This window comes from Astatotilapia calliptera, chromosome 17 (genome assembly GCF_964374335.1).
Source record: "Astatotilapia calliptera chromosome 17, fAstCal68.1, whole genome shotgun sequence".
NCBI lineage: Eukaryota > Metazoa > Chordata > Actinopteri > Cichliformes > Cichlidae > Astatotilapia > Astatotilapia calliptera.
Genome location: NC_137438.1, coordinates 23098798 through 23126123, shown reverse-complemented (window position 1 = coordinate 23126123; position 27326 = coordinate 23098798). Strand labels below are relative to the sequence as shown.

At 39.9% G+C, this 27326-nt stretch overlaps 1 protein-coding gene across 6 annotated transcripts; it reads left to right on the top strand.

Moving 5' to 3' along the window:
* The first annotated feature begins 528 nt into the window (after positions 1–528).
* Positions 529–27067, top strand: tbc1d30 (TBC1 domain family, member 30). 6 transcript variants are annotated; one of them, XM_026147160.2, is made up of 15 exons: positions 529–1582; positions 5701–5865; positions 13851–13912; positions 14464–14529; positions 15100–15225; positions 16471–16656; positions 16844–16913; positions 17744–17842; positions 17963–18131; positions 19564–19669; positions 19758–19864; positions 20339–20478; positions 21581–21814; positions 22850–22939; positions 25077–27067. In XM_026147160.2, the coding sequence occupies exons 1-15, from the start codon at positions 1069–1071 to the stop codon at positions 26348–26350; spliced, it is 3408 nt and encodes a 1135-aa protein (XP_026002945.2). In that variant the 5' UTR covers positions 529–1068; the 3' UTR covers positions 26351–27067. The 6 variants fall into 6 exon arrangements, with proteins under 6 accessions (XP_026002945.2, XP_026002946.2, XP_026002947.2 ...); XM_026147161.2 differs by lacking the exon at positions 22850–22939; XM_026147162.2 differs by lacking the exons at positions 529–1582; positions 5701–5865 and adding an exon at positions 11085–11585.
* Positions 27068–27326: the final 259 nt, after the last annotated feature.

Genomic DNA, 27326 nt, shown 5'->3' with positions numbered 1-27326 from the left:
ATTTCTTTGTGATCACCTCTTATGTAATCAAATCACCTTTTCAAAAATGCACATGTTTATTACATTTCTATGAATCTATGAAACGTAAAAATTCAGAACAGTTTCATATGAGTTTTTAAAAATCCGCATTTGGGGCTGGGTTGTATACATTTCACTGCTGGGACATATTTTTGATTGCATTATTATGTTTCTTGTATCAGTTAGCATGAAAATCAACCAGGCTCAAGAGAAATGTACATTTTTAAACAAACACAAGATGTGCTTTTTCATGCTTATTTCATCCTTTACCGTGACACTGGGCTGTTAGAATATGAATATAAGTTACAGATCATTGAAATTTGCCAAGGTAAAAAAAACAAAACAAAAACAAAACTCCTGTAAGCTAGACTCACATTGCAAGGATTTTGAAAAATCTAAAGACCTGAAGTTATTTTTATATGAAAGGAAAGCTGTGAAAGATTCACTGCTAAAAGATGGGCCTTGTATTAAAATTTGGGTAAAAAGTATATGTTTCATATCTACTTCATTTTAGCCTTTATTTGTTTATTTAAAATAAATGTATCAATACATATTGAAAAGTTGTTTTTTTTTTATCTTTATTTATACACATATTGAACGTTTAGAGGAGTCACATTACGAATTTCCGTGCAAACGTTAATGAATTGGTCCTCAAAGGTGAAAGCGGATTGGTCGAGATACTTTTGGGCTCATCTCTGATTGGCCAATGGAGCAGCTCCCGGCACCTGTCGCACCTGTCGCGCGACCTGAAGAAAGTTTGGCAGCAGTTGGAGAAGTTCAGCGTAGTGGGCTGGTCCATTGTGTAGTCCTGGAGGGGGGGGGGGGGGGAGCAGTGAATTCCAGTTCTGAATATTCAGGAAGGAAAGTAAAAGCCGCCAGACGAGTCTCCACCTTTCTGAGGTGAGAAATGGAGCGCTCCAGGAACTCTATCCTCTTCGAAACGCTCTAACTTTGTAACTTAAAGCAAGTCAGGAAAATGACAGTTTACTGTTAAAACAGTTGCAGCAGGATAAGAGAGCTCATTCGTTTTGTTTTCTCTTAATAAAAACAATGGCGTCGAGGGTGAAAGTAAACGGGAATGAACTTTTAGAAGTTGACATATGTGACGGTGGCTTGCGCTCCGAGGAAGAGAGCGAGGTTTATGCCCACTCTGCTGCCTCCCTGCAGGACGATTTCTCTGGCTTTCAGCAGTGGACGAGCCCCACCGAGTCATCGAATGACACATCATCATGTCCGGGAGAGCAGGAGGTGCCCAGAGAGCGTGGACAGCCGCCTGGCACCTTTACTGCCACCCAAAGGACCAACGCGGCCGGTGACAGCGACTCTGAATCTGTGGGAGATGCAGTCAGAACTCCGAGGGCTTCCATAGTGGACTGTCTCCTGGTGGAGCTTTATGATACATACAGCGGAGGCAGCAGGAGGAATGCGGACAGCTGGGACAGCTCCACGGAGGCGTCCGGGTCCGATGCCTTCCTGGGCCGCAGTAACTCCGGGTCCAGCTTCCTGCAGGAGTTGCAGGAGAAGCACACCAGGAGGCACCAGATGAACTACCTGGCTCAGAAAGGTACAGACTGATCATTCAAACTCAACCACCGATTATCTCTTTTTCCTCCTCTATAAATGATGCTTACCACCTGTTTGTTTTATGGCTGATATTATGTGTTTTTGGTCCGTTTTATTCCTGCATTATTGCACTAACAAGTAAGGAAACAAAGACATGTTCTTTAGCCCATTTATATAAAAAAGAAATCTTGCATATTTTGAAGACTTTCACCACTTCATCGCACAATTTACTGTCAAATCGTATTCACAACAACAGGTGTCTAAATGTGCTTTATCTGGAAAGGCCCTGCAATATTAGAGAGAACCCCAAACAACAGATGAGCCCTTATGAGCAAGCACTTGGCAACAGTGGGGAGGAAAAACTCCTTTGCCTCCAGTTTGACCTGGCTAATGCTCAGTCTCACACACTGAAACGAATGCTAGTTTGAAATGACCATAGAGGTTGAATGAGGTAATAGAGAAAAGAAAACCATACCATGGAAATGCAAGGATCTTAAAATGGTATTGTATTCCTTATAGGTCAAATGGACAAAGAAATTTGGATATTTTATGAAGGGTCATTCCATAAAAATCTTTCCCAAATATGGAAAAATTCAGAATTAGCATTCTTTTATTATTATTTTATACAGTAACTGTTGTCTTTTTAATTAAGTAGGGGGAGGTTTTACCTCCTTACTATGAATATTTTCACTTTTTCCTGGCTCAAATTGAGCTTTTGTGAGGTGAGTATGCATGCAGGTGCAACTAGTCCACATGTTGTTTAGACAGAGTGTGCATTTTACCTGACTGAACAGAAGTTGTGCATTTTTCTGTTATTTCATTTGGGCATTTGATCAGAATAGGGTATTTTAAACATGAGTACACTGAATCCCAAACACAATTGTGGTGGTTTTTGCATTGAAAGAAGATCTAAAATGCTTCAGTGGGTGCCAGAATTTATTTGCAGAGATCACAAACCCTGTTGATTGGAGGCTTTTTATCTGTCTTTTAATTCACACCTATAAATGATCTAGTTACTGTTTTCTTGCTCTCTAATTGAGACATTTAACAGAGCTTTTCTTTAAGCTTTGAGGTTATCTTTGTTTATTTTTGTAAAAGCTTCATCCCAAATCTTCTATAATTCATTCCAGAAGTCTCTGTAATGAGGAAGGCGTGTGTGTGTGTTTTCCAATTCACAGATACATCTTGATATATAGCTGATTTGTCTGTAAGTGTAATCAGATACTGGAGTGAGCCGAGCAGGCTGAGTGTAATGTGGGTAAAGCTCAGTGTTCAGACTGTTACAATGACAGAGACAGAGTGCACTGACAGCTCATTTACTCGCGTCCTTCATTGTTGCCCCAGATTCCCACTTGGCATGTTACTGTGAGGTCCATGCTGCCATTGTTTCCTCTCGTTTAAAGGAATCCTTCAGTCAACACGGGCAGACCTGTGACTTCAGTGTTTGCACTCTCCACTGCTGAGGGTTGGTATGAGTTAGACAATGCTTAGGGCTGCCACTCAGGAAGAGGAAATACTCTTAAATAATACCTGAAATACCAGCCAAAATATGCATACTCGCTTTGCTCCTGTGTTTGGTCAGGAATGGTCCGTGGAAAAGTTTAAAACCCTTTTTGGTAAATGTTACACTTTATTGATCGCTCCAGGGCAGCACAGTTTATTAGCTACGCTTACGCACTCTCGTTTGTATAAGGGATCGACATATCCAACTTTTCCCTGCTTTGATAACTTACAGATATCTTGGCTTCATGTGCCATTATGCTGGGAAAATATTAGCGTTATTACACTTAAAAAGGCAGAAACTTGTGCTTTTAATTAAGTACATTTCCTTTAACCTAAATTGTGGTTCAGCTAAAAAAACAAAATAAAACTGTAAATGCAAACTTAACTGAACTTCTTACACGCTAATGCGAAAGGTATAATGAATATGGGTAAAATTAAACAAAAAATGAAAAAAGGATTTTTTTTTTTATATATATTTTTTTGTTTTTGAAATGTAAAATTTAAATAACTACACAGCCCTGAATTCATGTATATGGTGATGGAGACCACTGATCTGATACAAGTGTTAATTTCACAAGCATATAAATGGTTGGGAATCTTTTTTTTTTTTACAAATAAGGCTTGATGTAAACATTGCTCTCCTAACTTTGAAAGAAAAAAGGCAGGGTGGGGTACAGCGTCTGCATCACTGCAGCCGCTGCACCAATCTGTCTGTCGATCCCCCGCTCCCTTCTCCCATCACTCATGAACAAGACCCCGAGATACTTAAACTCCTCCACTTGGGGCAGTGTCTCGTCCCTTACCCGGAATAGGCAAATTTGAACCATCATTCAAATTTTTTTTTTTTTTCAAAGATGACCTGAGTATACACAGGTTTTCAAAGGTTAATTCAATTATAAGGGGAAAAAGTTATCCACACCTACCTGAACTTGTGTGAAAATTGGCAGCAAGAACTGCAATCAAGCATTTGTGATAACTGGTGATGAGTCTTTCACGTTGCTGTGGAGGAATTTTGGTCCACTCTTCTTTGCAGAATTGTTTTAATTCAGTTACACTGGAGGGTTTTCCAGCAAGAACAGCCTGTTTAAGGTCATGCCAAAGCATCTCAATTTAACCAAAGTCCTGGCTTTGACTAGGTTACTGCAAGACCTTAATTTTGCTTTTTGGACACGCTGGTTTGTTTCAGATCATTTCATTCTGTGTACCTACTCAAGCTGGCACAGTACAGTACTATGAATTCCCCTTAAAAAGAAAAGCTTCATCTTCACCAGTGTTGTTGAACAGTTAGTTGGACATTTGAATACATGAAGGCCGTCAGTGTGTGTTTTACCACTCGCCATTCAAATCTGCAACACAGCAAAGCCGACTCTGGTTATCAGCGTGGTGATGTGGGGGCTATTTCAATGAAATCAGAGCATAGTTTCAGGATCAGGTATCAGGATGAATGAAATGAGACTAAATGGTAAATGGCCTGCATTTGTATAGCGCTTTTCTAGTCCATAGGACCCCAAAGCGCTTTACACTACATTCAGTCATTCTATGCAGACTACTGCAGAAAAGCCACAAGTGTCATCAACAGTTGTGCCACCAAACTGCTGACTCTTTGCTGTTAGCAACCAGCGCACTACTGGTACAGCAAACACAGAACAGCATATAATTGAATCAAGTAGATGGACAGATTTTACTGATACCAGATCCACCATTTTGAGTCGGGATCTGACCAATAACTAAATATCAGATTTGTGCGTCCCTAATTGGCAACCAGTGACTGGCTGCATTAGACTCTTACAGTTGTGAAAATTGATACAATGTCTGTGGATATATTATTTTTATTAGCTTTAATCCAAATGTATTTGCAAAAATAATACACGCACCAAAAAGCTAAATGCATAACATCCAAAGTTTATGTGATTTGTCTGTGTGGTAGTTAGCAGGATTAATAATTTTAAAAAAAAGTTATTGATTTATTTGAATGGCTTGTCCGTCCATCCTTCGATCCTTAATAGATGTATATCACAATGAAGTAAGAACTACTTTTAACTGCTCTTGTATCTGTTTTATTTTACACATGAGAAAAACAACCAAAAGTGTCCCCTGTTTTTCCTTAGATCTATTGCTGTGATCAGATTTTAAACGCCATGTTTCCATTAATGGGTGGAGGGTTTGTGTTTATGTGGCACTGCTGATCTGGTTTTCATTTCCTCCTTTGCCTGCAGCTTGGAAAAACAGGCTAATGAGTGTGAGATTATGATTTATCAGAGGACTGCAGATATCACGGGTGTGTCAAAACTGTGCCACGGCTTTATTTTGAGTACATATTATTGTGGAAAATATGTGTTTGAAAAAGATGTAGGTTAAAGAAAGACACATGTTCCTAAAATGTGATCATCTGAAAAAGTTAGAGATCAATAGATGACGTAATTTTGGGCTGTTACTGGCATTTAAAATAATGATGATAATAATAATAATAATAATAAATGCTGTAAGGGCAGCACAGGTCGAGCAGTGGTTAGCAATATTGCCTCACAATAAAAATGTGCTGAGTTCAATTCTACCATCAAGCCAGGGTTTTTTTGTGTGGAGTTTGTACCACCAATTTTCTGTGTTTGTTTTCAGCCCCAGAGGAGCTGCATTCAATCATCCAGGAGGTGAAATATCGTACAGGCCTTCAGTCGGCCAAGTTGATTCGCCAGCTGAAGAGACGGGACCGACTTTGCCACAAACTGCAGAAGAACTACGACATTATCACAGCGTTTCTTCAGGCCGTGTCACAAAAACGACGTAAGACTATACACTCATTGTTTTTATGTAATAGCAAACCAGGCAGGGTGACACAGGAGGTGTAACTGTGTGAAACAACAGGTGGAGGTCCTCTTAGCTGACTGCACTGAGCTGGGAAGGCCACAAAATCTGCACCATCCTTCAAAAAATTATATGAATATGAGTGGCTGAAAATGAACACAAATTATGTGTATCATTATTCACATTCTTTCTCTCGAATAAATTATGAAACGTCTCATGAGTTTATTTCATCTGAATTCAGGAGTGTGTATTAACACAGTGTACTTCTTAAAAAATCTACATGTTAACACTAATTCCATTATGGTGTGTTATTTAGTTATTGGTCATTATGGTCCATTTCAGCTCCAGATGTTTGTTTGGACTCATCTAGGGTAGCTTTGTGTGATTCATGGTTTAAAATCATCTGTATTTATCTCATGCTGAATCTTGGTGTCCTTTGAAGGAGGCTATTTTAGTTGCTCTATTGTTAAGGTGTTCTTTGTTCTTATTGGCTGCCCATCGTAAGCACTAGGTTTGAACAGCAGGTAGGTAGAAGGTGAGATGACCATATTAAGGATGGCTTTTTCAATTCCATGCAAGCTGAGAATAGGAAAAAAAAGGAAACAAAATAATTATGGATGGGTGCTGAAAGGACCTAAAATATTTTTGTGACACCTAGTCCGATATCATAAATCATGAAAGAGAAATGAAGTAGAATTTGGTTTGTTTGTTTTTTTGTGTGTGTGCGCGTGTGTGTGTGCGCGTGTGTGTGTGTGCGCGTGTGTGTGTGCGCGTGTGTGTGTGTTTTGGTTTTTTGGTTTTTTTTTTAATTTATTTTAACAAAAATGCATTTATACAGGTCTTGTAAGGGTGCTCAGGTGTCTCTCCTGCACACCATTTTTTGTCTCCCTTGTCCTACTCGTCCATATTATATGTTATATTATGTGTTTTGTTCAGAAAGTATCCTGCATTTTGATTGGCTTTAGTGTAACGCTGTACATTAATTGAATTTCACATTTAGACTTTCAGAGCAACCCTTTGTTTGAAAATCAATTCCCTGTTTGTTTGTTTGTTTGTTTGTTTGTTTGTTTGTTTGTTTGTTTTTTAAATTTCATTTCACTGAAAAAATAAAGAGGTCAAAGATTCACTTTTAAGAGGAAACTTTAGGTTTCCATGTTTTTGCCACCAATTTATGAATCATGAGAAGCCTGTCGCTCAAAAAAAGGAAAAAAAAGAAAGAAATGGCAGCTAATGGAGGCGTTCCTACAGAAACCTGAATAATTACCAGACAACACAGCAAATGAAACATGGTTACTAATTTCACTTTTTTCTGTCCTTTTCTGCAAATCAGATGCAGACACACATGAGAGCCATTTTGTTTTTTTTAGGTCCCGGGTTCAGTAATGGTCACATGTCAGCCTTGTTTCTGTGGCCTTTTTGGGGTTTAGATGGTTGAGGTTTCTCATCCTGTGGGACCTTTTCTTTGTAGTCAAACTCCCTGAAGTATCAAAATTACACTCTTATATTTTCAAGAAGCAGGTTGTGAATTAAGCAAATGGTAGATGCATGAACATGAATATCCTGACTATACTGATTATCGTTTACATCTTGGAAACAGTAAGTTTGACAGCAGAAATGACAGAGTGAAATAATTCACCCTGAAATTCTCAGAGTGAAAGTACAGAAAGGATTGTGTCTGCACGTCTCAGGGGTTCATTGGTCTTTGGAGGCGCAAATAAACTAGAGCAACAACTTAAAACTGAGAGGTACAAATCGTGGATGACATGATCCAAACCAGATTTGTCAAACAACAGGAGAAATGGAGTTTAAACCAAAACATGCCAATTTATGATCCAAAAAGAAGCCGAAACAACAAAAAAAGTAATGATAATAATCTTTAAAATGTATGAAAGTGGAGATGTCCAGTTAATTTAATTTAATTAGTGTAGGTGAGACCAAAACTGTTTTACCTTCCTATACCAGGCAATACGCAGTTTTTAAATGCTGTAACAGCCTCATGTACGGAAGCCCGTTTCTGCAACTTTAAAAAAAAAAGTATCCATAACTCAAAATTTCGAGTTAGCTCTGTCAATCAGTAATCTGGAATGCGCACTCAAAACCGAATCACAACAAATTGACGCTTTCGAAAGTGCGTTTGTTGATAGTAATGCCATGTGATTCTGCTAATAAAACAATGATTTCATCATGTGTAAAGCCACGCTGAAAATATCCATTTGTAGCTGAGGGATTCAGCTTCCGGGTAACAAGAAAATTATGTAATTCACGTAGATTACTGATTAGCAGTGCTAACTTGAAATTTCGAGTTACTTTTCTCAAAAGTTTGAGTTAATAAGTTGAAATTTCGAGTTATGGATACTTTTTTTTTTTTTGTGTGTGTGTGTGGCAGAAACGGGCTTCCATACTCATGTGGCCACTACAGGAACTGTAGGTTTTGGCCTTAACACTGATTAACTCCACTTATCAGACACCTAGAGGCAGGCCTGGCCAGAGAAGTGAAGATATCACTGAATAGCTATTATGCATTTACTGAGACTGTTCTTTTCCATCACTGTGCATCAAATTGGCTCCCATCATGGTCTCTATAACAGAATATAAGCTTTCCAGTGCTGCTTTCCATTTACAGACTTTATGACCAGGCCAGTCGTACACTAGGTGGTCAGTTGCACAACACAGAACATTAATATGGTAATATGGCTCCTGTTGAACACTGCAAAGGCTGTGATTTGGCTGAATGGTTTTTGCTGGTGACATAGAAAATACTAAACAATAAATTTCAGTCAATGCTTTATTACTTTTTATTGCATGAAATGACATGAACGTGTTTATATCAAGATTATGACTTCATAACAAATAGCAATTTATGATCTAATTGTTCCTACAGGGGAAAAACAGACCATCTGTTACTACAGGATGTGTGTGAGTGTGTGTGTGTCTCTGCATTAGAGCAGTGTTTCCCAACCTTTTGGAGCCACGGCACATATTTCACATTAGAAAAATCACACGGCACACCACCAAACAAAAATGTCACAAAATGGATATTGCTAATTTTTCCCCACACACCAGGCATAGCCGAATTGGCTCGGTTTGTCCCCAGTATACCCTTTTTGCTTTCTTCTGACCACTACTCATGCTAGGGTCCCCAAAGAGTCCTGATACTTTTTTGCGCCATGGACCCATTTAATGTCAGAGAATATTTTCACTGACCGGCTTTTAAGGTGTCGCAGATAAATACAACAAAATAAAATGATACAACCGAGACACAAACTGGTATTTTGTAAATATAATAATAATAAATGCGAATTCACTGTGTAACTTTATTAGCAGTGTACTCCTGAAATGCGGCAACAACATTGAGAGTAACATCCTCCTCTCAGCCCTTTAATGCTCTCTGGTCGCTATGGTAATGCGTAAATATTTTTATATTAATATTAACATCAACAACAGCAGCAGCAGCAGGCAGAGCAGGAAAAATGCAGTCAAAATGTAATCAGGTTGAATTATGTGTGGTATAATTTTTCATCTGCATCTTACTAGTTCATAAAATGTCTGATTGTACTTTTCCTGACTCTAATTAAAATTTCAGTTAATTTGGGCATGTTTGCCTGAGGGCTGGAAAGAGCTTTTTCAAACTGGGACATTAAAGATTTATCAGTTAACTATTTATCTTACAGTATCTTTTAATGATGTCTGTCTGCTGTGTAACAGCAGCTTCTGTACATGAGCAGATGTGTACAGCCCCAAAATAATTTCCATGATAGAAACACATTTGTTATTAGTGCTGTCCTTGGAACATAAACATCTAGAGCTGAGGTAATTCATCATGAAGCTTTACCGGCTGAACAGTTTCACCACAAAGGCCTTGATTTATTTTTATGTAAAGTCTGTTGCAGGTAATTTCATTTAGACTAAATGTTTTCCACTCAGGAAGCACTTCCTGCACCTGTTAGGGCTGAATCATAATGCCAGCATCATTGATTTTCATTGCAAAGATTTCTTTGATTGCTTGCCACATTTTGTTTTAGAACGTTTATGAAGATGGATAACTAAACGGAGGGAGAGTATACACATTTTAGGAAAGGATTTCTGTTTGAATTGTAGGATAAGTCAGTGTTTCCCAACCACTGTGCCGTGGCACATAGGTGTGCCATGAGAAATGATCAGGTGTGCCATGGAAGATTATTTGGTTCCACCTGATTAGTAATCTAAGCGACAGGCGTGAGTAACGGGCAGAACAATTACCTTTTTTTTTTTTCTACTAGAGGGCAGTACAACTACCTGCTCTAATCAAATGGATTGCCAACTGCCAGTAAAACAGAAGAAGACGCAGAAGAAATTACACAATAGTCATGCTGCGAGTGAGACAAGGCAGCGCGAAATAGCAATGGATAAATATTTAAAAAGAAAAAGTAGTCAATCTGACCTGGTCCTGGAGAAAATTCCGACCGAGATGAAGGCCCTAGCATGAGTAATGAAAGCAAAAAGTACTGGGGGTATACTGGGGACAAACCGAGGCAATTCCGCTATGCCTGGTGCGTGTCAAAAGATCAATATCCTTTTTGTGACATGTTTTTTGTTTGGTGGTGTGCCGTGTGGTTTTTCTAATGTGACATGTTCCGTGGCCCCAAAAGGTTGGGAAACACTTGGATAAGTTACCCAATGCCGAAAATCTTTAGAAAAATGGTGTAATCGTTCTTTTCACTGTGTACTTTAAAGTTTTGTGGAAGAAAAAAACTCTTGTGTATCTTTGTATCTATGAGCTGCTACTTTAAGGAAGAGCCTTGCCTTTTTGACACTTGACCTTACCCCAGAAAGGGTTTTCCTGTCTGAGAATTAATCTTTGCTGTAGGTATAGGAAAGGCATTTACTTGGTTGCAGGTCTTCTGTCTCTTCGTGTGAAGTGTTGTGCCCTGCTGTCAGATAAAGTCTGCCCACTGCTGTCTGCTCATCTCAGTTCACTGTGAAAGGAAATGTGACTTTGTCTAAATAGATGTAAGCAGCGAGATGACATTGTTGTATTAGGTGCGCTAGGATTTAGTGGGTTACAAAACTGAATCTCCACTTCCCCTTTCCATGCGCTCTCCTCCACCATTACCTCATCCTTTTATCTTGCCCCACATGTCTCTCCATCCTACCGCATCCCTCCGTCCGTGCGCCTCCTCCCGGTGACGCCATATCGGAGGAGGATGAGGAGGCGTGCAGCAGCATCAGCGGCGCTAAAGGAGCACAAACGGTTACTTTCGGCTATTTTTTACCTTTCTTATGTTTAATGCATCACTTGGAGCCTTTGAACATGGCGTGCTGGGTGATTTAGTACCGCACTTACTGATACGTCGGAGATATGTTGTTTCCTCCGGAATAAATCAGAAGAACGAGACATCACCGGAAGAAGGCTGAAACATCAATTTAATCGATTGATTTACAGGAGAGCGTTTGGAGGAGCGGCCAGAATGTCTTCTAGCCCCCCATCAAAGGAGTGCCTGTAAAAGCGGAACCAAACGATGAGGTAACTGAGCGCGTTTACAGCTCTGGTTCCGGGATGAGACAGGAACGGCTCCCCGCCGCCGGCAGAAGGCCGAGAGCGGGCGTGAAGCAGCGGCAGCAAAGCTCGGGAGGGGTCGGTAACATCATCAGCAGCGTCCTGAAGAAGCGCAACGGGATATCCAGGAGTGCACCCCGGCTGCTGTGCACCTTAGAGCCAGGTGACCTTCGAGTATATGGGCTTATTTTAAACATCTGCAGGCAGAGCAGCGCTAAAAAAGGAATACATGCCAAAATACTACGAAATGTTGGGCTGAAATATCTAATAATATTAATAAAGTCCACGCTGTTGTTGGAGATTTTGGGTCATGTGGGTGCAGCAATTTTAAAAAAATCATACTTTCCTTTACATATCGTAAGCCAAGAAAGATCACATTCAAGAAATATGTTTCCAATTATGATTATCAAAATAATGGCACAGTTAAGCATTAATGTGGTATTACAAACATTTTAAGAATGGATCCTTTAGGACTGTTTAAAACAATAATTTGTGTGTTAGTCATTTTAAGAAATGATTAACCAGCATAGCGAACAGTCATGAGTGACTTGGCTTATTTTCTGTGTATTTGCGGATGTCTGATGCATCAGACATGTGGTTAGCAAATATGTGCAGGTGACATAAAACAAGCTATTTATTTCCAAAGAAATGGTATATATGGCATATGAGGTCATGGGAAAGTGTTGTGCAGACACCAGGTGCTAAAATGAATGGGCACATCTTTAGTGGCTGGGGTTGCTGTTGATTTGCATTCATAGGATTTACTTATAATGGGAGTAAAATATTTTTATATTTGTCAACCCCATGCACTGGGTTTGATTTTTGTCATTAAACATTATTATAATGTAATTCCAATAGTAAATGGCTGTAATATGTAAATATTACAGTACAGTTTACAGTAGTGAACTGTAGCACATTGTAAATGAAAATACCAATAATGTGATGTAAGCGACAAAAGGTCATGGCTGGATACATATATTAAAATTTCAGGCATGAATGTGTCCCACTAAAACTGTTTGACCCACATTTAGTTTGAATCTTGTTAATGTGGAAATCATTATGATACAGGCTGGAAAAAACTTTATAGCATAGCTCATTAAAGTAGAATTGACAATTAAAATGGAATAAGACAAAAACCTTAAAAATACTCGAGATCACTTAAATAGAAAAGGGGGTAACAGAGCAAGTCGAAATCTAAACGAGACGCAGTGAAAGTAAGAATAAGTAGATTCCAGGTTTGAAATAAAACTGAGACGTTTCTCTGGCACATGTGCGGCAGTGTAAGAGATTGTTAAAACCGCTGCTGTATTTGGGTGGAGGTTCGTTGCCTTTACCTTGATAATCGATCAAATTACAGACTTTCAGAATAAGATTTGAATCGTGGACTCTTTTATCCCATCATTTCACACTCTCCTTGTTTATGTTCGTGTTTACCGTGGTTATGTCACGTACACTGTGGAGAACTGGTTAAATTTGCCCTCTGAACTTTGCTGCTGCCGGCCTTAGCTGCAGTTCTGTATCCACACTGAATCGGCTGCGTTAGACTAATCTGTGACGGGGAAGTAGGAGGGTTTTCCGCGTTAATCCTCTCCCGAAGCCCCGAGAGGACACTGCAGAATAAAACTGCGCTCATCCATAATGGCGCACGACAAAACGGCAGAAGCGGACCGTTCAGGTTACAAGCCATTATTTCTTATGTTCGGAGTTTCATCGTAGAGAAAAACCACGCAGGTGTCCCGCGTGAGCGACACCAATCCTCCAGAGGCTGAGCTGGATGGGGACGGGAAGGCAAATGGCCGTAGTCGGAGCTGTTGGCGTTGAGCCGAGAGAACTGGCATGTCAGGACTTTACGGCTTCTTAACTTCAGATGAGAATTTCTCTTCCGGGTAGTCTTCTCGTAGGGCTGTATTCTGCTGTAAATGAGGTTTTAGACGATATTTAATCAGTGAAATGGAGACTGAAACGCGGATTCAGCACTACCAGGAAGTGGAGAGCGACTCACAGCTCCAAAGCAAACCAAAAAATATCACAGTCGGGAAATGAGATGTCCATTTTTCCTTTGGATACACGTGAAAATGTGTAAACTGCGCCATTTTGCCATTGGGTGTATCTGACTAAAACTAGCAGAAAGACTTGAGATCTTTAACATTAAACATTAAGCAGATTGTTTAGTGAAATGAGAAGTACACAAAGGTGTTTGAGGAAAAATGTTTCTCTGGAACGTTTTTATAAATGTGGGTTTTAAATTATGAAGCTCAATAACTTGGGTTCATTAACTACCTTATGTTTTAAGTGTGCGATTTCCAGATAACATTTCTGTGCATGTGTACACATTTAAACAAAAAAAACAAAAAAACAATTCTGTATCTGGAAAAAGTCTGAACATCAAGTAGAAGGTGCCTCTAACCAGCTGTTTGTTTGTTTGTAGGGGTTGACACAAGGCTGAAGTTTACCATTGAACCATCTCTGGGAAAGAATGGATTTCAGCAGGTGAGGGGTGACGATACACTGCCCATATATTAAGTACACCTTCAGATTATTCTGCAGATACCCCTCCCCCCATATTAGCAATGCATAATTTAGACAAATAGACATGTTAAAATAAAAATGTCTACCATACGAATACTGAATATATATTTTTTCTTTTCAGTTCATCTTCATTATAAAAATAACTACACATCTTTAAGCACACTTGAACCAGTTAGACAACCAGTGACATTAATCGTCACACTAAATATAAAGTTGGATGAACGTGATTGCACTGAATATAATCTATATGCTATTAAGCCAGTAACTCTATTCGATACCACAAGTATCCTTCCTTGATACATCTTCTTTTTACTACTTTAAAGCTGTTGGTCTGAAATTATGTTTACATTCCACTACGTGCATGTTTAGACTCTATGTAGAAGATGGACATATAGTGAGTGAGACTGGATAGCTTTTTCCTTTTTCTTTAATAGAGTAAGCATATAAAAATTATAATTCTGGGTATTTTCATTGATAAACCAATTAAACTGAGTGCTTTTTCTTCCCCACAGTGGTACGATGCCCTCAAAGCTGTGGCAAGACTTCCAACTGGGATACCAAAGGAATGGAGGAACAGGGTATGTTGCTCTAACCACCCAAATATAAGCTTTGTAAGAACTTTGTCATACTCAGTGAGTAAAAAAAGTAGAAACTCTCTCTGTTTGGGCACAAAATTGCTTCCATATAAAAAGGTGTTTTGATAAACAAAGCGTTACACATTTTTCCTCTCTGGTCGTGTTTTGAAGCCATCGGGGTGTTAAGCAAATAAAAGCGAGAGCCCAGCTGTGCTATTGCAAGAAACGTCTGTTCACTTTGTTGTCGTCAGCCTTCGGGCCAAGTTTTTACAGTCATGAGAGAGAAAGCGTAGTATGAAAGAACAGCGTGTAGAGGTACTTTATCTACGCTCCATTCATCTCACATCCCAGTTTTATCTTTTTTGATGCAAGTATGAAGAAATGGAAGCAATTACTTTCATTTTGTCAGAAAATGAAAAGCTTTTCTCTTGCGTGGATGTAAAACGATGGGAGTCACAGTGAACAGGGGCTCCTAATTGAAGTAAAAGTACCGTCTAAATGTTGGCTGGATTTCTACAAAAACCACAGCACCGACTGACTCATTGTTTATTGGCTGCTGTTGTCATTATCCAGGTTTGGCTAACCTTAGCAGACCAGTACCTCCACAGTATCTCTATTGACTGGGAGAAGACTCTTCGTTTTGCCTTTAATGAACGCAGCAATCCAGATGATGACTCCCTTGGGATCCAGATCGTCAAGGTAACCAAATTGTATTTGCAGCATATAGCATAAAATACAGAACAGGCAGACCACTGAATACCTTTTGAAGTGTAATGTAGACATAGTTCAGGGTCACATGCAGGGCATGGTACTACTCCACGGAGCACTCAAAGCACTTCACATACAAACATTCATAAAGCTCTTTTATTCTAAACATTTTGGATCCTGTATCTTTAAAAGAAAGGTCCTGGCTTTGATAAATGAAATGCCAAAAACTGCAGTTCTGTAATTGGCCACTTGAGGCTGGCTCCTAGCATACATTTTACATAAAAGATGGATGCTGTCACTAGGATGTATATGGATGGAGACCCTGAAGCTACATCCGTCTTATACAGCCATTCTGTGGTGCTAAAAGCGCGTCACCCCTGTATTGAAATGTCCAGGATAATCTACAACTTCAAATTAAACTTGTAACTGCAACTAGGCTGTCAAAGGCAAGAATTTTCATTATGTATTTAATCCATTTATCTGTTTAAATTATTAGTGTTGATGACTAGTAATCCTAACACAAAACCCCTGAACCTGTGCTATGAGAATATCTGAATGTATGATGCGGTTTTGAAATGTTTCCTGACAATCACAGAAAAAAGCCTTAAAAACTTAAAAAGCTGTGATTGATACGAATTTAAAAATTTCATTTATTCCTGTAAAGTTTTTTTTTTTCTGTAAAACTAAGGGCTAGGCTTAGTTCTTATGTCAGCGATGACGTAGACGTCAGCATATTAAAGGTAAATTATTCCTCCAGACTGGGTGTGAATGTCATCAAACTAGCATTTAGTCCACTCAGTGTAGTCTGTGTTTGAAACTTTAGTACTACACTGGATTCAAGACCTATAATTATTAACATTCCATCTTTCCCCTGACCATTTTTTCCTCAACCTGTTGAGGAAAAAATGATGAGCTGTTTTTGTGAGTGCATACATCCGTAATGGCTGTTTATGTGCATTCAACAGTTTATTCGAGCTACCAATAAAATATAATGTGTTTCTCGGAAGGTGTACCTGCTTAGATGCTGTTTGCTGATGACTTGTGTGTCAGAACACAGGATGACTCTGTCAGCTGAGTCATTGCAGATCTTTGCTGTTTCTCACTGACTCATTGATTCAACAGAGGAACGGCTGTTTCCGTAAACAGGGCAAAGTCTAGTCATCATTTATCCTGTTTAATGTTAATGCACGTCCTTGTAATAAAATAATCCAAGCTGTTGTTCCTTTTCGTCCACAGGATCTACACAGGACAGGCTGCAGCTCTTATTGTGGCCAGGAAGGGGAACAAGACAGGGTGGTGCTGAAGAGGGTGCTTCTGGCATACGCCCGCTGGAATAAAACTGTGGGTTACTGCCAAGGATTCAATGTACTGGCTGCTCTTATACTGGAGGTTACAGAAGGCAATGAAAGTGATGCACTGAAGGTATACACCAAAATCTAACCATATAATCAAACTCAGGTCATTGAGTTTAGTCTGCTTACATATGCTGGTGGATTTTAAAATAAAACATTTTTAAGTAGCTTAATTTGCTTTGAATGATCATAACCGTGCTTAAACCATGTTTTTTATTTATTTTCTGTTCTTTTTTTCCCCACTCATCCATATCCAGGTGATGATCTATCTTATCGATAAAGTGCTGCCTGACAGTTATTTTGCCAACAACTTGCGAGCGTTATCAGGTAAACAGCCTATGACAGTACACCTAAGATTTTACTGGCTGCCATAATATCTAATTTTCACACTTATGTGTTAAAAAGATGCTAATGACAATATCGTCGTGCCAAATGTAAAAATGTGAAAGTGGACACCAAATTGCAGGAACTCCATCAGGGCAGATACAGAGTGCTTAACAGAGCAGCAGCAATTAGAGATGCAGGAGATTATCTGTCTGCATTTTAGAGTCATGACTGTTTTGTTTTTGATTGTTTTTTTTACTCCCTTGGGTACATTTATCTGATTTGGAGATGAAATAATCTCCATAAATGCATTCCTGTATGTTGTAGTCCACACGTAGGCCTGGAGTAGTGACGTCTCAGCTTCAGTCGTATATTGTATTTCCTGAAATGTAATTGGCTATCATCCATCCATCCATCCATCCATCCCTCCCTCCCTCCACCCTCTTATCCAGGGCCAGGCCCCGGGGGTTGGCTATTGTGTGATTGAAATTAAGGTTGTTTCATAATTTTTTTTAAAATTTGTAAATAGGGAAAAAAGAGAAGCTTAATCTGAATTTCTTTCATCCACTAACACTTGAAGCCCTACAAAAACTGGCCGACGCCCCCAGAGTCTAAGTCAGCAGATGGGTCCTACCTGGATTTGAAAACACTAGTGATTTAATGGACTTGACAGAATAAATTTTATATCAAATTGGGTTTATTTTTCCAGTGAAAAATGAAAATAGTTATGTAAATTTAAAAACTGTGGATCTGGGGATCTAATCTGAGGATTAATGAATACCATTAACTTTTCATCACGCTAGATTTCTTACTCTGTTGTCTCCTCCTGTCAGTGGACATGGCGGTATTCAGAGACCTGCTGCGTCTAAAGCTGCCGAGGCTTTCCCAGCACCTCCACCACCTTCAGAAAGCAGCCAACCGAGAGGCTGGAGGTACAGTTGCTATATGGGATATTTGGTCACAAAGTCTGTAAACTATTTAGATGTTCATCCTACAGAGAGGCTAAGAACTTTTTCATGTATGTTTAATATCTGTTTGTCTCTCTGCTGCAGGCAGCTACGAGCCTCCGCTGACCAACGTCTTCACTATGCAGTGGTTTCTGACCATGTTTGCCACCTGCCTGCCGGCACCCACCGTGCTGAAGATCTGGGACTCTGTTTTCTTTGAGGGGTCAGAGGTGCTGTTTCGAGTTGGTCTCGCCATCTGGGAGAGACTGGGAGAGTAAGTGAACCTACCTGCAGTCACACCTGGTGTAGAGAACACACCCAAACACGTATGTTTTGGTAATTCTGCTGCAGATGTTACATCAGGTGTGGCTTGGCTGTTTGGTTGCAGTGTTACTCATGCATGCACATTATGAACAGAGGTGGGGCGTAGCTTACGTGTAACTAAAAAGTGATTGGCTGCTGGAGTAGATTTTATATCAAGATTTTTTTTAGCCCTTTAGGATAGGGGAAAACTGGACATTTCACATCATCCATTCATGCATCTGGGTCAGTAGCTCTCCCTAGCCACTACCTCCAGCTCTTCTGGTGGGACACTGAGGCATTCCTAAGCCAGCTGAGAGAAGTCCAGGTTCTCCCATTTGGAAATTTTCAAAACACCTCACCTAGAGGAATTCCAGTCAGAAGCCTGAACCACAGAGCTCAGCTTACTTCTTTTGGTGTGTAGAGAGTAGAGGCTTCGGGCCCCTCCCAACTGACTGAGGTCCTTACGCTATCCAGTCCAGATATCCTATTGAAGCTTCGTAATGAACTAATCATTTCATTCAGGTGTGTTTACCCAGGGTAATATCTAAAACCTGCAGGACACCAGCCCTTGAGGCCTGGAGTTCAACACCCCTGCTTTAGAGGAAGCAAATTTCTGCTGCTTATTAATGGCAAGGGCAATTAAATTCTCTTGCAAGCACTGAATATTATAATATAAAATATAAACTCAAATATAAAAAAAAACAAAAAACTGGGTGGAGGTATGTAGCTCAAAGCTACATACCTCCTTGAGCACCATGCATCTCAAGAAAATATCACAAAATAATCAAGATATTCGTCTGTGTCCAGGACTGCAGTTCATGCATGGTGCTCAGGGAGTTATGTAGCTTTGCGCTACATACCTCCACCCAATTTTTTTTTTTCAGTGTTTGCAAGAGAATTTAACTCATTCACTGCCAATGGCTGGCAGTGAGTGAGTTAATTTCCCTTGGTATTAAAAATCCACTGAAAGCGAATATCACCCTTGCTATTCTATTTTATTAATAATAATTACCCCGGAAATGCATCCTGTGGGGTTTCAGCTGCTGGAGCTGATTGCATCCAAACAGGATGTGAGTCCACATATCAGATGGAAAGTGGTTTTGATGGTTTTGAGTCCCTCAAAATGCCTTCAAGTCTATTGTTTTGCAGAAGCTTCACAGAGAAGATGAAGAGGGCAGGACGTCAGACATGGGAACAGCACAGTTAATCTGGTTAATTTTCAAAATAAAAGGCAACCATTTGCAAAAGCGTGTTTAAAGTGATAAAATATTCTGCTAACACTGTTGATAAATTCTGACATAAATAAAAATTGCTTATCAACTTTTTACGTGTATCCCACATCTCTGATGGTTTAAATCAAATTATAAACCCATCCTTGGTTCTCTCACTTCCTCTTTCTTCAGGAGGATAGAGTACTGTCAGACAGCAGATGAGTTTTACAGCACCATGGGTTGTCTCACTCAAGAGATGTTGGAGCACAACCTCATCGATCCTACAGAGCTCATGCAGGTAGTGAGCAAACTTCACACACACTACTTTAATGCTGTACATGTTGTGATCATGGCTTCCTCACCTGTCTCCTTTCTGTGTCTGTCAGGAGGTTTACTCCATGGCGGTGTTTCCCTTCCCTCAGCTAGCCGAGCTAAGAGAGAAATACACCTACAACATCACTCCGTTTCCTACGTCAGTGAAATCCAATGGAAGGTTTGTTCTAAACTCAGAAGATCAATAGTGCTGTGTAAAAAAAAAAAAAAAAAAAAAAACCACACAACTCAATATTTTTCCACTTTACTACTCTTAAAGACATTTTTATGTTCTCTGTGACCACTAGTGATGACCTGGAGGTGTGACCATGGGACAGATGCTTGTATTATACTGATGGTCACTACTTTCAGAAGGAAAATGGCGCGGTATAGGAAGCAGTAAAGCCTCTTTGTAATCACCAACTATAATTTTAATACAGAATTAACTCATTGTAAATTAAAGCAGTGCAACTCTGCTCACTGACACTAATATTCAACATTAACAGTAAAATGTTGGTCGTCAGCAAATGTTCAGAAAACCAAAACATTCAGTCCAAAAGTGTGTTTACACTCTTTTTTTCTGTCTGTCTGACATCTCGCCTCTTGTACAGATAAATATGTGTATTTTGTGGTGGTGGTGATGGTTTTCTTGCAGTAGTGGTCTGGGCAGCTGGGAGAGCGATGATGACGCCGACATGGACGATGAAGATTCTGTGGTGACTGCGCTCGGCTGTCTGGGTCCCCTGGGTGGCCTACTGGCCCCCGAACTGCAGAGATACCAGAAACATCTCAAAGGTCAGCGCACACACACACACACACACACACACACACACACACGGGATTTAAATGGTGACCCTCAGTGTGGGTACAGTCAGGAGCCAAGCAGTTCCAGATGGACTGCTGCCCCAAATCCTCGTGTCCTGCCCTTAATATGACTCTAAGTACTGACAGACTCTGATCCGTTTCCTCCAGACAAATCCCCACTTCCTGCTTCTTCAAGGACTCGTACAAGCATGAAAAAGCTGAAACCAGCCAGGGGGCTTTAGTTAAAAACATTGGTTAAGATCTGTAAAAGCTGTTTTCCAAACCTGAGCTGAACTTTTAACCTCATAAGAAGATATCAGTACAACTGTCTTAACCTACTTCAAAAGGGAAACTCTGCTCATTATATTTGGAAGCAATGTGAAGGAAAAGAACATCAATCAATCGCCTGCACAGGGGCTCTGAGACAGCAGAGTAATTACAGTGAACAAACTGAGCTGCTTGTCTTTGACGGGGATTTTTCGTTGTGTCCTGCTGGAAGAGCTGAGATGGAAAATAACTTCCAACTTTCAGTGAAGCTGAAGAGAAAACAAACAATAATTCACTCAACAAAATGCACTTTATGTCATCTTCAAAGGCTGCTTGTCTAAAAGCGCCATGATTGTGATGCCATCAGAGGCAAAGAAAACAGGAAAGAGTGACTCAGCCCGCTGGGCTTACTTTGAAAGTCTTTGAAACTTGTAACTTCTAGTCTCCAAAACACTATCAGACAATGCAGCATGTTGTGTACATTTAAGTGAATGCTCCAGATGTTATCATCTATCGATAGCATCAAGCAGCTTTTTTTTTTTTCTCTCGCTTGTACTAAATCTGATGTTTCTAGTGCAGAGCTGATTTTGATTTAAAGCCAAACTGGGCAAGTAAATAAGTATGAAAAAGAGCTTAAGAAGAGCCAAAAAGGCATGCTGGATTTGGCCTGTTTTGTATATTCTGCTTAAATTGCTCCATCTGCCTTTTTGAACCACCAGCTAATTTGACTCTAATCACTTTATTTCATGTTCAGTCATAAAATAGATCCAAACAAGTGGAAATAATAAAGCATGTGTTCTGGTTTTACATGTATTCTTGCATTCAGACCAACGAGGCGAGCAGGGAAGCATTGCAGAGCTGAGCCCCGGAGCAGTGGGAGGAGGAGGAGGAGGGGCTGGTAGTGGAGGATCAGGAGGAGGTGCAAGGGCAGAGCATCAAGCAGCCATTAACGGCATGATGATGGAGAGAATGAGCACCGACATCTACGCCCTGAAGAAGCAATACGCACGCATCAAACGACGGCAGCAGCAACAGGCTATGCAACTCTACATCCGCACAGGTAAGTGAGAAATGAGTAACAGCATTCACACAGCTGGTTTACCAAGATGATGAATGTCTTTGAGCTTTTGTATTGCTCAAAGACACTCATATAAAAAAAAAGCGTTTCATTATGTTCATTATTTATTTTTTCAGGATGTTTTTACATTTTTTTTTTCTTCAGTGCATAAATCTTGTGTGTTTCTGCTGTCGAGACACACCAGAACATTTCTTAAAGGGGACCTATTATACATTTCCTATTGTCTGTTACAATTGTGCATGCTTGTATCAAACATGACCAAAGTTTCAAGTAATGATGTCAGCAAGTACAAGTAATACCTGTGAAATGCTAGCTCAGGCTTCAGTTAAGCAGTTTTAGACACTTTGTTTTTCTACTCCTTAGTCTTTATGATGTCATATTTAGGGGATATCCCTAAATATGGTCATTTTAGGGATATAGCTCAGCTTTTCCCACAGATTCATGTAGTATTTGTCATTATAAGGAGGCAGGAGAGAATACACATATATCAAAGGAAGCACACACCCAAGCGTTAGAATATAAAAGAGTAAATTAAAAACCATATATATATTCCTCCAAAGATCAATTGTCACTAGCCGAGGTCTGTTTGACCGTGGGATGAGAGACTTGACACGACTAAATGACATCGATGACTGAAATGAACTTCAACAGCAACCTCACTAGACCGTGAAAATCTAGAGCAGGGATTTCAAACTAATTTTACATCTTGGGCAAGACCAGTGAAACGCCTCGTTTTATCAGTGCAAAGATATTTAACTAGTCAGAAGAAGGCTGCCTTAAAAGGGAGAGGAGCTAAATTAGCTTCTTTCAGACAGGATGGTAAGATAGATGAGGCTAATTTTTAAATATTAATCATGCAAAGCTACTCTAGTAGACTTAAAAGATAAATGTGGAGCTGAAAACGAGACTAATGGGTCCCCTTTAATAAATAAAATGCCAGTGAAATGGTACACATGGATGAGAATAAAGAAACCAAAAAGCCAGCTGTTGATGATGATTATGACGTGTGACTCACAGGACCTGGACCTGTAGCGCCCACAAGTCCAGGGGTTCTTCAGGGGGCTTCCAGCAAACAGAGTGGCAGCACTACTGAGCAGCACACTGACGGTACTTGTGTCAACAGCCATTCTGAAATTGGGTGTTCTGGGGATTATTTGAGCAATCTTTGGTGTTCGACTTTTTAGAAATGGTCTTTATTGGAATCAACAGATTCTTACCACAGACACAACTAATACAAGTAGAGAACTAAATTCTTCTGGGGAAATCTTGCAAGACTACTGAATGATTACTAGTGGTGTATATCTATAAAAATGATTGATTTTTGACAAAATTCTGGTTTTCGTTGGCTCGGTTTTGCAGATGGATGATGCTCTCAAAATGCTGTGCAGTGCACACATGTGTCTGCAGTGCTAAGAAAGCTTTTATTTATAAATTTGACAGCTGTTGTCTGGTATTTTGAGAGCCTTTTGGAAACAGGTGTCACACTCTACTTTTATATAACTGATATTGGATCAAAAATAAGTGTAGAAAATGAACTACTGTAGCTACAACTGGTGATGGTTTTGCTCTGGTTACAGGTGACATACACAATCAATCACCTATATATGTATTCTGAATGTTTATTTGGAGGCACCTGTCACTGCTATGTATAAATAATATCCTTTACATGCATAAATAATATTTGTATACATTTAACTGCTCTTAAATATTTTAATTCTTATATGAAGTGTACAGTATACATTATCAAAATGCTCTGTAGTGACAGATGTTTCCAGTTACACTTGATTTGGTCAATGATTCACATTCTTTGCCTGCATGTTGGAGGATTTCTCTGTTTTGGGTAATCGTGACACTAACCTTGATGAGCAGCTGCAGCTCCTTCCATGTCGTATTCACACATGATTTATAAGGCTTGTGCAAAAGTATTACAGTCACATTTGGTGTTTTCCCTCTGCAGCTGTAAACATTTGTGCATAACACGCTCTGTAAATCACTTTAATCTGTTTTTTAAAAGTCCTGCTTGTACTGTAATATGGTTTATTTACATTGGGAATGGGCCTTAACACTGTACATATTATGTAATATGAGAAAAATAATTTTCACTCTAGTCCACATCTTCTCTGAATCTCATTATTGCATAAACCAAAAGCTCCGCATGCCCCTAGTGTTTGATATCTTATATTGCTGCTTGGAATAGCTAAGTGTTTAAAAAATGTTAAAAAAATTATTAAAATAGAAAACATGCAGTTATATACAATTTTTAAAACATCAAGCTTTACTTGATGGTTTCTGTATCAAATAATTATAAAAAATTAAAGTAAAAGTTGTTAAAATTGAATGAAGGTTTAGTTATCTAGAGGAAATAAAAACAAATAATGGTTTAATTGGGTCTAAATAAGCTAATAAGACTTAACAGTAGATTTTTTTGAGCTAACAGGAGCTGTCTTAACCTAACAGGAGAGAAAACTAGATATCTAGAAGAGCTAGCAGAAGCTAACTAAAGCTAACATGGCTAATGGAAAACTAAAAAGGGTTGAGTGGGGTTGACAGGGGCTAATGGTAGCTAATTGAAACAAATGTGAGCAGAAAATAGGTAAAAGAAGCTAGCAGAACTTATCTGAACCTAATAGTATTCAATATTAGTAATGGCAACAAATGAAAGCCTAAAAGAGCAACCGTACCTAGATGTCTAACAGTAGGTACCTGAAGCTAAAAGCGTATGTTTGAAGGTACCATGAGCTAATTGAAGCTAAAAGAAACTACTCAGAACTAACAATTATTTTGAATGAACAGGTGTTGATGGTATCTTAATGTGGCTAGCTAAATTAATCTGGAGGTTATACGAGTTACTAAGAGCTAAAGGGAGCTAACTAGGGCTAACAAAAGCTCAACATAACTATCTGGAGCAAAAATCAGGCTCTAGTTAGCTTTAGTTATCTTTGCTCATGTTATCTTGTTTGTTTTTTAATCTTCTCCCCTAATTTTAATGGTGTTCATATAATGATAGCATGCAGCAGTCATGATTTGCACAGCAACAACAAAATTATGTTTACAATTTATTTTATGCCTTAGTAGTTACTTTGGTCAGCTAAATAAATTGTTTCTCTGGTTAAAGGGCAAAGTAAAAATGTCTCATGGAATTCTGTCATTTTTATGCCTTCTTGGTAAGCTCAGAGAGCATCTGTTGTAAGCTTGTTTTAATACATTTTGTTTTATTCTCTCTGAACTGTCACCTCCCCTCCAGATAAGTGTCCTGCCACCCGTGTCCTGGCCTCACAGCTCAACCCTTCCAGTTCAGTGATAAACCATCTCCTCCTGGGCCGAAAACCACGTGGAGGTGCTCGAGGCTACAGACCCACTTCTGCTACAACGTCCATTTTACCAGGGGCCCGACCTAGTTCTCTGTTCCAGAGTCCGGTTCCTCCGGGTTCCCCAGCCAGGCAGCGCTGTAGCTCCCTGGCCTCAAATAGCACTGGATCTCCAGGAAGCTCCAGAGGAGGTGGAGGATCACCTTGGCGCGCTCATGTTCGGCAACATCGGAGGAATATAGCTAGGGCTAGAGCTCAGCTGGGATTTGGAGATTCAGAGGACAGGGAAGATGAAAAGGAGAAGGAAAAAAGAGAATCAGCAAAGTTGGAGGCTGAGGAGCAGGAGGAGAAACAGAGTGAGGAAAATAAATGGGATGATGAGCAGAAAGAGGCGAGCGACTCTTTTATACCTCTGTCTCCTGACTCCTCTGGTACGGGGTCAGCATGTGAAGAGGCTTTACAGGGTTCAGATGAGACTAAAGGAGCAGAAGTTGCAGATGTGGTAGTGCAGCTGGACTCTCTGACTCTAGAGAGTGAATCAAATCAAAGTTCTCCCAACGACCAAAACCCAGATACAGTACCCAAATTACCAGAGTTTAAACCTGCACCCCAAGTCCCTCTCCTCCCTCCACCGCCATCCTCCATCAGACATAAAGAGTCTGACTCATCAGAAAGACACGCTGGCTCTGTCAGATGCTTTTCTCCTCCTACTACTCCACCACCTCACCACTCCTCCAACTCCTGCATCTCTTCTTCATCACCTTCCACACCAAGCACACCCCACTCTCCAACAGCTCCTCCTTCTCTTGATCAATCTTCCTCAGATTCTCCTACACTAACCTCCACTCCAAAACCCAACTCCACCTCCTCCTTACCACCTTCTTCATCAGCTAATTGCTTATCTGCGCTCTCTCCTCCTGCCTCTTCCACCTTTTACAAAACCTCCTCCCCCTCTACCCCCTCCCTCTCCTCTATCTCCTCATCTTCTAGATCCCAAGTCTCCTCTTCCCCGTCAACCCCGGGGCTCTCCTCCATTCCTAAACAGCAAGTCTTCTCCCCGTTCCCTTGTGTGAAGCAGCCCAGGAAGTCTGTCGCAGCCAGAAACCTGGGCCTCTATGGTCCCACCTCCAGAACTCCCACCGTCCACTTCCCTCAGCTCAGCCGCAACCTCAACCGCAGTAGTGCAGCCGGACTGACTGGCAGGCGATGAAAAGTCCTGACTGAACCATGTTGCCTCCTGCATATTAGGGAAAACACTTAATAATAACCGACAGTGTAAGGTCTAAAAGATTGAAACTCAGCTGTAGTTTAAGAAGTAACTAAGTGTTAACTTTTTTTGTTGGGGGGGGGATTCCCACTGCATTAGTACATTTGAGGAGCTTGGGACAGCATCCAGACCCTCACTGTGGCCTATGCAGGTCATTCTTGACCATAATGGATTTAAAAAAAAAAAAAAAAAAAAAAAACAACAACAAAAAAGATTTCCATGGGTAGAGGCTCCATCTGTTAAGTGTATACACATCTCTTCAGTAGCAGCTTGTTCTCCTGGACTGAAACGTGAAGATGCTGTGGTCAGATTCTTCACTCTGGACTTCCTTGGACCATATTTACCAATACAGTGGAGTATCTTTTCCTATGAGTTTGCACAATAGCCATCCAGTTGTTTCTATGCCAAGTATTTAAAAATAATAAGTACACACGAAACATGACATACCTAAGAATTTCTGTAATGGAGAAATGAAAAGAACTGCCTAATGATGTCCTGAAGCACTTAACATTTTTGTTGTAATGTTAAAATCTGTGCATGTGTTTGTTTGTTTCTACCAGTCATCAAGAATGAATGAAGATCAGGGGCATTTTTTCTTAGTTTGTTTTGAAGGCTGTGTAAATGAAATTAATCTAAATATAAAAAGCATTTGTTCTGAAACTGGTTACTGGAATTGATGAGCTCTTGTTTTACAGTAGTTCCAAATGTGATGATTTATAAGGCAAAGGCAGAAACACTTATTGTGTCAGCACTTTGAATTTTGTCAGTACAAGTATTCAACCACAGGAATGCTTTTCACTGGGCTTTTACTGCAATGCAGCTGCCTAAATAAATGAGGATTCCAGCATGAGAAGCCACAGTACAGTTCTTATGATTATATGCTTATGACCTTTGAGAATTTTGAAGTTCTAATTCAGTT